This window comes from Lipophrys pholis (genome assembly GCF_963383615.2).
Source record: "Lipophrys pholis genome assembly, chromosome: 4".
NCBI lineage: Eukaryota > Metazoa > Chordata > Actinopteri > Blenniiformes > Blenniidae > Lipophrys > Lipophrys pholis.
In genome coordinates, this window is record NC_137637.1 from 14,976,909 (window position 1) to 14,988,474 (window position 11,566).

At 41.7% G+C, this 11,566-nt stretch overlaps 1 protein-coding gene across 1 annotated transcript; it reads right to left on the reverse strand.

Moving 5' to 3' along the window:
- Positions 1-220: 220 nt before the first annotated feature.
- LOC308108712 (tripartite motif-containing protein 16-like) lies at positions 221-3,480 on the reverse strand. Its single transcript, XM_080461880.1, has 2 exons — positions 3,438-3,480; positions 221-3,045 (listed from the first exon to the last, which is right to left on the reverse strand). The coding sequence occupies exon 2, from the start codon at positions 2,908-2,910 to the stop codon at positions 1,243-1,245; it is 1,668 nt and encodes a 555-aa protein (XP_080318006.1). The 5' UTR covers positions 2,911-3,045; positions 3,438-3,480; the 3' UTR covers positions 221-1,242.
- Positions 3,481-11,566: the final 8,086 nt, after the last annotated feature.

Below are 11,566 nucleotides of genomic sequence, written 5' to 3' on the forward strand. Positions count from 1 at the left end.
TTTTATTCTACACTTATCACAGACAAAGTGGAAGAAATTAGTTGTATTGTTCAAAAATTTTAAGAAAAAGAAAAAAGAAAACACCCAATTTACACTCTAACTTAACAAGTTAAACTCGGTTTCTGGGCGCAAGTTTAAAAATAAATGTATGTCTCTGAAAAATAAAATAAATCAGTGAATGTTACTTGAGCGACAGAAAGCAGTTCATCACACACTTGATACTCGCATACTTGTTTTATTGCAACAGTCATTGCAAAATGCGGGTGTGGAGCACTGCATTATGGAATAATGGTGCAATATATAATAATGTAATACATTTTCAACTCATCATGTAATAGCATTGCATTTTGTCATAACTTGTTACATATTGCTAAGATTATGCTCATGTCCTGCCAACATAGTAATGATAGAATGCAGGGCTCTAAATCAGGTTGAACTTTTTAGGTCACCTGTCAGTGAGCCTGTCAGTATTTCCTTCATTCCAGACCTGTCAGCCTTGGGTGATCCTACCAGGAGCATGCGCTCCCAACTGCACGATGCAAGGCCTTCTGCTATAACAAGGGCACAGCCCAGGAAGGGTTGACAAATGTTACTGGACTGTATGACTGTATGAGGATGATGCTCTATAATATGCTCTATAAAATGTGGATGTTACTGAAGTTAAATCGGATAGAAAGAAACACACAGTATATACTTGAACTCATAAACCTAGGGAATGCTTCTCCCACCCTTCCTGTAACTACTAAATGAGGGGGCAGACCAAACAAACAAACAAAAGAAAAAAACAGTGGTTCCAAAAAGGAATATCAACACAAGAAATGGTTGGAGCTCATCAACTTTTATGCAAGAGTTAATCCACAGTTATTGAACATCTTAGATGAAGATCCCCAAAAAATATACAATGAGTTCACTGTCAACAAAAAAAAAACCTTCCTTAAAAAAGAGGAAGATTTATCAACATAAACATGTGAAACATCCTAAATTACAGTTCAAATCCATCAAATCTGGAAAAGCTCCAGGTTCCTGTGGTTCGTGAAGAAGAAAGGCTTGTTTGAGAAGGTGGAAGCAGCTTTAAAAATGAGTCCAACTGTTAGAAAAGCATCAGCATCTTTAAAAGAGACGGGGGAAAGAGCATTGGTTGCTGCACCTCCCATGTTTTTCCTCCACTAACGCAGCTTCTTTCCACCTAGAAAATGGGGAGGGCTCCTTTAGAAAACTACACATGTAGATGAGGGAAGTACTCTACTGAGGTTTCAGGAACTTTGCAGAGTCTCCCGCATAACCATAAAGACAAACTCCAGCGTGGAGCGGCTGAGTGAAGGTGGTCTGGACTGTGTGGAGGAGAGTCATGGTTTCAGAGATGCTGTAGAAAGACAGAATACCTGCTTTGCGATCCAGGTACACTCCGACTCTGGAGGACCAAGGACCTGAGATGAGAGTATCTGTGTTGTTATGCCGAAATAAGAAACTGTAAGGGTAACAAAATAAAGCCCAAGATTTGTCATTTAATCCCAATACACATTCATTGTATGTCCCTGATCTGCAGATGTTCTTGTATGTGACTCCTACATAAACCTCGACTCCTCTCCACTCCACCTCCCAGTAACAGCGTCCTGACAGACTCTTTCCATTCAGAACCTGAAAACATCTAGTGAATCTGTCTGCGTGATTACAATAAGGGTGATTTCCCCATGTTAAAGTTACTTTTCTGTTCCAGTGAGACAATACCAGGTCTCTGTGTGCAGTGTTTGGATCCAACGTGATCTGCTGTGAATATTGTAAGAAGTGGGCTCTGGTCTTTGGCTGTGGTCGTGGCAGTAAAAGCTCCTCTTTAGTGGATTTCAGTGAGATGTTTGTCCTTGTCTCTCTCAGGATGTCCTGTAGTTTCTCTCTGCTCTCTGACACAGCTGCTGCCACATCCTCAAAGTATCTGAGAGGAGCGGTCTGGATGCTGGAGGAGTGTGTGGGCCCACTGAGAGCTGACACTGAGGGGTAGCTGTGTAGAAACTGGTTGTGGTCCTCTGTCTGTGCCAGCTGCTCCAGTTGGACGTCTTTCCTCTTCAGCTCAGCAATCTCGTGCTCCAGCTTCTCCTGAAGCTCTTTGACTCTACTCACTGAAGTTTGCTGCCGGGATCGGAGTTGCTGCTTCACTTCACAGCTTCGTTTCTGGATGAGATGGATCATCTGGGTGAAGCTCTCCTCGCTGTGCTCCACTGCTCCATCAGCAGAGACATTGATCGTTCCTAGCAGCTGCTGAAGCAGCTCCACGTCTTTCTCTCGCTCCTGGATTCTCTGCTGGATGTCCAGTCGACTCACCTCCACCTCCTTCTGCTTCTTGGTCCTTTCTGCAGCAGAGGAGATTGTTTCATGGCCTCTGTGTTCGTCCATCATGCAGAGGTAACAGATGCACTGCTGATCAGTGCGACAGAAAATCTTCATCACCTCGCTGTGAAAAGAGCAGATGTTCTCATGGAGCTTCTTTGAGGGCTCCACCAGATTGTGTTTCTTAAAAGCAGGAGATTCATCGTGAGGTCGGAGGTGTTCCTCACAGTAAGAAGCCGAACAGACCAGACAGGTCTTGACGGCTTTCAGCTTCCTGGCAGTGCAAACGTCACAGACCACATCTTCAGGTCCAGCATAGCAGAGATCAGCTTGGAGTCCAGTCTTCTTCAGATCCTCAACTAACTCTACTAATATGATATTTTTCTCCAGGTCAGGCCTCTGCATGTACTTCTTCCTGCATTGAGGGCAGCTGTAGATTACGGTGTTGTCCTCTCCATCCCAGTAGCTTTTAATACAATTGCTGCAGTAGCTGTGTCCACAGGGAACCGTCACCAGGTACTTTAGGAGATCCAGACAATCGGAACAAGAGAACTTTTCTGAATCCAGCTGAGCTCCTCTCTGAGCCATTTTATTCTCTCAACGAGTGTTTGAAGGGTTTCACTTCTTGTTCAGCAGCCTCGTTTCCTCCTCCTGTAAACGCTGGCCTGCACTGGTTCAGCTGCACTCTGCAGCCAGACGTCAGTGATCCCTCAGCTGTGAGATCTGTGAAAGAGGAAGAGACAGTGATTCAGTCTAGGCTGTTTTCATTCCAGGGAATAAAGCAGTGTCACCTCCCTTACCAGCCGTCATTCAGCTGGTTCCACTGATTGTTCATTGTGAATCTGAAGTTTTGCTTTTCAACTGAGTCACTCTTTGATTCTTTTGTCTCCAACTCATAATCCCATTTTTGTACATCCTGTTTGAATTCAGAAAGATTTCAAAATATGACTTAAACAACTCAGCTGTTCGCTAATGCAATCTACTGTCAACACAAAGGAACTAGTAACTAAGTCAAGTACAGACTGTTTTTATTGTAAAGCCCGTTCACTGTGTCCTGACTTCATAAAGGTCCAAGAGCTCTATTCTTGTAGTATTAGCATTAGTTTTCTACTCACATCAGTAGAAATCCCGTGACGCCGTCCAGCCTCTCTTTCCTATGAGCTTCACTCCGGCAGAAATGAAACTAGTTTGTTGTTTAATCTCGATTTAGGGAGTCAACATGTTAGCCACACCCACTGCCAATCTGACATTAGGGGATCAAGGAAATGTGTAGAGCAAGTCGTCCGGCTGTGCGAACAAACTGTGTCTAACTCCTTCAGTTCAGCACAGCTGCTCTTACTGGAACTTGTTCCAGGACTGAAACAAGGACGGATTAACAAGTCAAGCTCAACACAATGAAGTATTTTCAGGTGGTGCTATTTGTGAGTTTGTGTCTGGAATTTGGAAGCAGATTGAAATCCTGGGGAATGAGTTTAGGGGCCTGTGCTACGAACTGGGTTTAACATACCAGGGATGTCTCCACATTATCTGTGTTGACTTACAAAAACATTCGCGATCCTGATAAGCTGTGCTGCGAAGATGCATCTCACTAATTCAACCCAGGGTTTTACTTTCTTGACCAGTGCGCTTCCACACAAAAGGAGGGGTGTTTGCAGCAGCCGACCAATCGCAAACCCCGCAGAGCAGCTTACGTAATGGAGGAGCAGACAATATTAAAAAAATATGTCTTTTTTTTTTTTTTTTTATCACCTAAGCCATAACAACACTGTTATTGCAGTGAAAGTTGAGTAGGGATACTGGCAGAAAATTGGTAACTCTGTTAATGCATAACTTTGTGAGATCATACAGTATTAATTCATCGGAGAACTGACGGCACTCTGACATAATTTCACTTTATAGCAGTCAGCGGTTTCGGGCAGAACTTCCTCAGCGTCCTTCCTTTAGTTTCTATTTTTCAATAAGTTCTTTTGAAGCTCCACCAACCAATGTAAGCGCGTTTTGTGTTAGAATATTAATTCCTCCCTGTCACAGCATGAGTAGTTGTGTGTTAAATACATGTTGTTGCAGATCTGCCAGGCGTGACCATTAACCTCATTATTTCAGATGCAAACCTCATGGAGATAAACGGGTCAGGAAGTCAGGAACAAGTACAAAAACATACTTTAATGTGCTCAGTGACCAGGCTTTATTTCATTATGTCAAAAAGAATGCATCGATCTTTAAAAATTCTTTCTCTCCTAAATTTCACTTGAAAAAGAGATTATTAATCTCAATGTGGTTCTCCTGGCTAAATAAAGGCCTAATAAAAATTTTTTTTTAAAAAAGCGCTACTTCCATGATCCATGCACCAATCAGGAGCTTCTCGGAATGGGCAGGTCATTTTCCAAGGGATGCGATTGGTCAGGAGGTGGTGCTGTTATATTCGTTGACCTCTTATCCAGACCATAACTTGCTCCAGAGCAGATTAGCGGTTCAGCATAAATTACCACGGTGATTTGCCCTGGGAAGAAGTTAACCAGCGTCGTGGTACGGAAAACCCAAGGTTAACTCTGAAGTTACCTCAATAAGAGATGTGTGCGTGTGCTTCTGTGTGTGTGTGTGTGTGTGTGTGTGTGTGCAGGATTTTCATTCTTTTGGATTCAATTTTATATTCAAGCTATTTCATATTCACAGTTATCTGATCCCCACTCATATTGAAATATTCATCAGTGCATCTATGCACAATGTTTTTGTGGGATTAATTTTTTCTGTAAATAGCTGGAAATAAAATCTGATTCCTCATGACACAGTTGCTTCTGTTTGAAATTATTTGACAATGGTGCCGTGTGCTATCTTTCAATTGGCCCTTCGCCTATTTATTATTTCCCTCCACTTATTCCTACTGATTGTTTTGTTTTGTTTATTTATAGACAGGAGCATTGCTGTCGGCTCCTGTCAGGATTCACACAACGGATGGAGCATTTAAAACACTTTACATTTACTTTCTGCTTTTAGGAACAGAATGAAATCACAAGCAATGATGGAACAAAAAGAAAAAATAAACTGGAGAAATGACATGGGATTAGAACTATTTTTAGCAACAAAAGCCTTCATCTGGCAGAGCGTCATTTTAGGACTACTTGGAGAACTATTGTAAACAAAGATCCAGCTCATCCAGAATGACTCAAGCCTTCCAGGGGGTCTGTTCCACAACCAGTGGGCTTGCCAGCTATCCGAACGTGCCATCTGGGATCTGGGTGCAATTATTTCCTTAATGGCAATCTCACCGTGGCGATAAAGAGGTCATCGGGGACAAGAAACAAGGGGAGTGCCTGCCAGGACAATGGTCCAGAGGAGGTCTCATCGAGTGCTAATCCAGAACCATGTCTCTCATGAATAATACTGACGAGCTGCCTGTGGCCATTCTCACTGCACACACACACACACACACACACACACACACACACACACACACACACACACACACACACACACACACACACACACACACACACACACGTGAGAGAAAGACAGAGAACACGTGGCAGGTGTGAAGCTGTGTGTCTATTTGGAGTGAGGAGTGGTTAATTGGTGCCTCAGGTGACAATTGAGACATATTGTCAAAGCTGTAAATGTTCACAGGAACAGACAAGACAGCAGCTATTCTGAGCCATCAATCTGAACATGTCATGGCTGACCATTTTATTGAGACCCCTCAGACATTAAGTAGACGTGTCTCTGGGCATCTTCATGGCCTTGTGTGTGCTGGTTCTCTCTGGGTTTGTGTACAGTACACCCGCTATCACAACAACTATTCCTTGAGTCCGTAAGATTTAGCAAAGCTCAGTTCAAGGCACTTCACGGTCTACACAGGCTCTGTCAAACCTCCAACACTTCAGACACATTGTCACATCTGAAGTGAAGTCAGATATTTTAGTGAAATTATTAATCTGGTTGAGAGTGACTTCAAGTGTCGGGTGAGTGTGTTTGAATGCCCTTTCCCAGAATCATCCATTAAACCTTCATAGGAAAAGATTGACTGATTTCTTTTATATATATATATATATATATATATATATATATATATATATATATATATATATACTTGGAAAATGAACTCTCTTGTGTTGGAGGGACCTTGAAATTGATAAGACTGCCTCGGAGTATTGTGAAGCAAGTTTGAAAAATGAGCATGTGTGGGCAGTGGAATTCACTGAGCGATATCAAAGAAACATTCTCCAAGTGAATATGATTCATGTTTCATTACTTTTATTTCCCAGAAAGCGCGAGTTTATGCAACTGTAAAGCAGTAAAACAAGCTGTTGAAGTGCCTGCTCCCTGAAACACTGCAGAAGGTGAAGACCAATAGGGATGTTCACACGCTGAATTTTCAGACTGTATCTTAGTCCTGCATACGGTGAGTCATTTAACCACACTGCAACCGAACTGAAAGTATTTGAAATGACCCAATGTGCAGGTAAAGAGTGGGCAAAGAGATGATGATGATGATGATGATGATGATGATGATGATGATGATGATGATGATGATGATAATGATGATGATGATACAGAGATTGCACAGTCACCTGTGCAGTAGAGGGGGCATCCCACTGCTAAGCAGCAGAAGGTGAAACACTTGTTGGCTCCATTATGACACAGTGCCTATGTCAACAACCCAGCTGTCAGTCCCTCCTATTAGACAGGGCTGGAACGCTGGAACCTTTTACTCTCTGATTCAACACACAATGAAGACAACTCCTGATACATGCTTGAGGAGCAGGACTTAAGAAAACCCCAAAACAAAACAAAACTTCTCCAAGGACTTGAGAAGAGTACAAAACAATATGGACGTTTCCAGCGAACTGTTTAAACTGTGGAACAAGTGGGATTATGCTTTCAGTGGACCATTTCTGTCCGGTCTCCGAGTCTGTCTGCCCCTGTGTGTCTCACCTCATGTTTTTAAATATCCTATTGTGTTCTTCCCTTGTTCAGCAATAATGTGGGGCACCTGTGAGCTCCCTGCCTTCCCTGTGTATTTAAACCCCCCCCGTTGTCTGTGTCGGCTCGTCTTGTCACTTATCGCTTCTGTTTCCTTGTGTTCCCTGGACTATTTACAATAAACTCTGTTTTTATGGAACCTTGGGAGTTTGAGTGTGGATCCATCCTGTCCTGACAATTTCTTTCTTCCAAGATAAAAACAAAACAACTTGTGTTACAGACTTTATAATGGCCAATTGTGGAGTGTGTAAATGTTTTTTGTATAGTAAAATCATGTTTGTTTTAATGATCTTTTCGTGTGTGTTGAAGTCTTTGTCGTGATTCTCTCCCTCCTCAGGATCCTGTTTCCTCCTTGTCTGCTCCATCCAACCTTTTCCTTTTCCTTATGCTCCCCCACCCCTCACTGGACTCTGGAACATAATCCATCCTCTTGTTCCCTTTAAACGTCACAATGAAGTCACGCCCAGTACCAACATCAAAATGGCTTTCTTAAATGTGCGTCTCTATTTTAAACAAAACTTTTGCCATGAATGACTTGATTTTAGATAACAACTGAGACTGCCTCCTACTTACTGAGACATGGCTTGGCACTGACGCTTACTGAGGCCTCCCCACCAAATAACCTTTTTTTTATTTTCTATCAGAGATGGAAGGAGAGAAGGAGGAACTGCATCAATTACTAAAAACAAGTTTTGCTCATCTGAAGTGGTTTTTAACAGTTTTACCTCATTTGAATACCACGCTTTTGTTTTTTGCAGCCCCCCCATCCTCTCAATTATATACAGACCACTGGTCTGTATATAATTGGTGATTTTAATCTACACATAGATAGCCGCTTGGACTCATTGTCCAGAGAATTCTTAAATCTCCTGCAATGTTTTTATTTTAAACAACACGTCACACAGCCGACCCACAACAGAGGTCACATGCTGGACTTGGTCATTTCTCATGGCCTGACCATCAGTGTGTGCTCTGTTGTTAAACCTGGCTGTGTCCGACCAGTTAAATGTCACCAGTTTCAACCAGCAGGGGGCCCCGGTCAGAACGCTGAGGAAACGATACATAACTTCTGAGGTGGCTGAAAATCGTATAGAAATTTTACAGAATCTCCCTGCTGAGGTTTCCCCCGCTCCATGTGATCTTATTGTTGACAATTTTAAAAGGAAATGAAAGTCAACTCGAGACTTGATGGCTCCAATTATCACAAAAAACAAAAATAAAATCAAACCACCAGCCTCATGGAGAGACAAAGAAACTGATTAACACAAAAGAAACTACAGGATTGCTGAGCGGAGGTGGAGAAAATCAAAACTCACCATTCAATATAAAATTTTCAGTGACAATCTCAAATCATACAATCAAACCGTTAAACAGTCAAGGATTTCCTACTTCTTAAAGTTCATCACAGACAAAAAAAAAATACCCCCAAACTCCTCTTATCCAACTTGGACCTTTTAACAAACACCAATTTTAATAAAAACTCAATATTACCCACTCACTCCTTTTGTGCGGATTATACACACCACCTCAGAAGCAGAATAAATTTCATCACATCCAGTCTTACCTTTACAAAGTCTACCTTTTAATTCACCTAGACTTGTGTCTTCACCTGAGGAATCACTGGACTGTTTTGCCCTGGTTGATGCAAGAACACTTGGTCGAGTTTTCTCCCAAGTTAACCGAGCAACCTGCCTTTTAGATCCAATTCCTACCTCACTTTTAAAGTCATTTTATGGGTTCTTTGAGGAACGGCTTTTAAACATCGTCAACTGCTCTCTTCAGACGGGTGTTTTCCCCGCCGTCTTCAAAACGGCCGTGTTGAGGCCCCTTCTGAAGAAGAACCATATCAACTCTAAGGGCCCTGACGTCCTCCGGCACTGGCCTTTTAATTGTACCTCAAGCCAGGACCAAGACCCCCGGGGAGGCTGCATTCAGCTCCTATGGCCCCCGTTTGTGGAACAGCTTGCCCGGGAGCCTCAGGGCTGCAGAGACCATAGAGTTTTTTAAAAAACTTTTTAATCAGGCTTTTTAACTGATTTTTATATATGTGGATATGCATGTATGTGGATATGTATATCTGTAGATGTATTTATGTATGTATGTGTGTACCGTATATGTATGTTTCTTTATATATATGTACAGATATGTGTATTCTTATCTATTTATTTACTTTTGTTAGGATTTTTACTCCACTGGTGGGGCGGTCTCGTGGGTTTCCCTGCCTGGGGCACCTGGTTGGTCCCCTACGTATTTTGTGGGATTCGCCGGTCTGCCCGGGCTGGGGGGATCTGTAGGGCAGTGCTCCCTGTGGTCATAGGCTGCGCCACTCCCAGTGTTGACAGCCCCCAAATGTGGCCCTTTCCTCACTTTCGTCCTCAGTGCCCTGCCATGTCTTCATACTACCAGCCAGGCCTGCATATGCGTGTGTGTGTGTACGTGTGTGTGTGTGCATGTGTGTGTACATCTGCGTCTTAATATGTATCTGTATTGCATTGTTTCTAAATCATGTTAAGTACTTTACATTTATTGTAGAAAGAGTGCTATATAAATAAAGTTGATTGACTGATTGATTGATTCATCCACAGGACTCTTTGGCTTTATCGCTCTTTTTGTTTATTTATGATTTCTTATTTATGAATCTCTGTCTATCACCTTTCCTTTTGATGCTGCTATTTTGGCCGAACCCTGCTTGAAAACAAGATCATTTGATTTTATTAAAGGTGAAATAGAATAAATACATATGCCGCCAATATTGGGGCGGCGGATATATAGATTACCCAAAATCATGACCCTATTTGTGAAGCACTGTAACTTCAAGAGTGAGGCTAGATGAGTCTATCATTGTCTTTGACGTGTACAGTCATGTGAATGGATCACACAGTACTGTAAAGGATAGGGAATGACCTCATGACCTCATGGTCACATACAGTGTATAATGTAGCCCCCCAGGCCAAGACAGGTAGATATCAACAAATTGAAAAATGTCACTGTCAATGACTGTATTGGCTATGTTGAACTTTTCCAGTCACAACAACACAAGAATGTCCCAGTCCTGTTTGGCACTTTCCAATTTAGCTCTTCTCCAAGATATCATTCAAGTTAAGTGTTTTCAGTTTTGATACAAGGAGAAGATGCTTCTGGACGTGTTTGAGGAACAAACCCTCCGAGGGAGTTTCCATGGGTGGAAGGAGCAGCTTGACTAATGTTCAGGGGATAGCTTCAAATTTGTAGATATAGCTTAGGATTTTTAATGTGAGCAGCCTCTGAGGTTTATAATCAGACCTCTTAAACCATTGCCACTAAAATTATCTCCTCTGATTGGTTGGAAAGGTTTATATTTATAACCAGACAGTTAAAGTGGATACAGACGACATGGGGATACTGAATGAAAGAACCATTAATAAGCACGAGAGCTGTGCCTCAGCGAAAGAGCCTGGAGCTTTGTGTATCCACCACCAGCAACACCATAAAACAGGATATATTGCATTAAATTGAGAATCAATGTCATCTTAAATGTGTAATATATTGAGTAAATCCGGAAATCCAAAACATCAAGTAACATGAGAACTTCAGTGATGACCTAAATAATGTCGGGATGGAGGAGCCTGAGGGACAGCTGCAGGGTGAAGTTAAAAAAGACCAGAGAGGACATGTGACCAGAATCACTGTAGTAAATAGTGTATAAGGTAAACCACAAAAAGAGAGCTGTGTCTTGCTTTCTATTTTAGACTGACGGGAATCATCAATATAAGATTGCTTTATTTCAAATCCAATGACATTATAATCATATCCAAATTTAAACTTCCTCTACAGCAAGAAATTATTCAGCAAGTCTAGAGTAAGAGAAATCACACCATTGTATTGTATATTATGTATTGTATTGTATTATACTATAGTATAACGTTGTTATTAAATTGATAATGCGCATATTTAGTACATGCAGTGAAACAGTTCTCAGTTTGAACTAAAAAAGTCAGAGGATCAAAATTAAAGACACAATAGTTCTGTAGGTCACTTAGATCCTCCAGTCGAAAATTTAAACAAATACACCATCTCATCCTCAAATATCTCACATTAACATGTACAAATACACCCTTGTCCCTAGATCCTCAAGTAAAGTGAACATAATGATCTGCAGTCCGACCACAAAAAAATAAATCGTTTCCAGGGACCTTGCGTGCATTCTGCCACAATAACCACCAATCTGACTCCATTTTTCTCAAGTAGAAAGTAAGTGTGCATTCCCTCCCAATGGTATTGAAAGCCT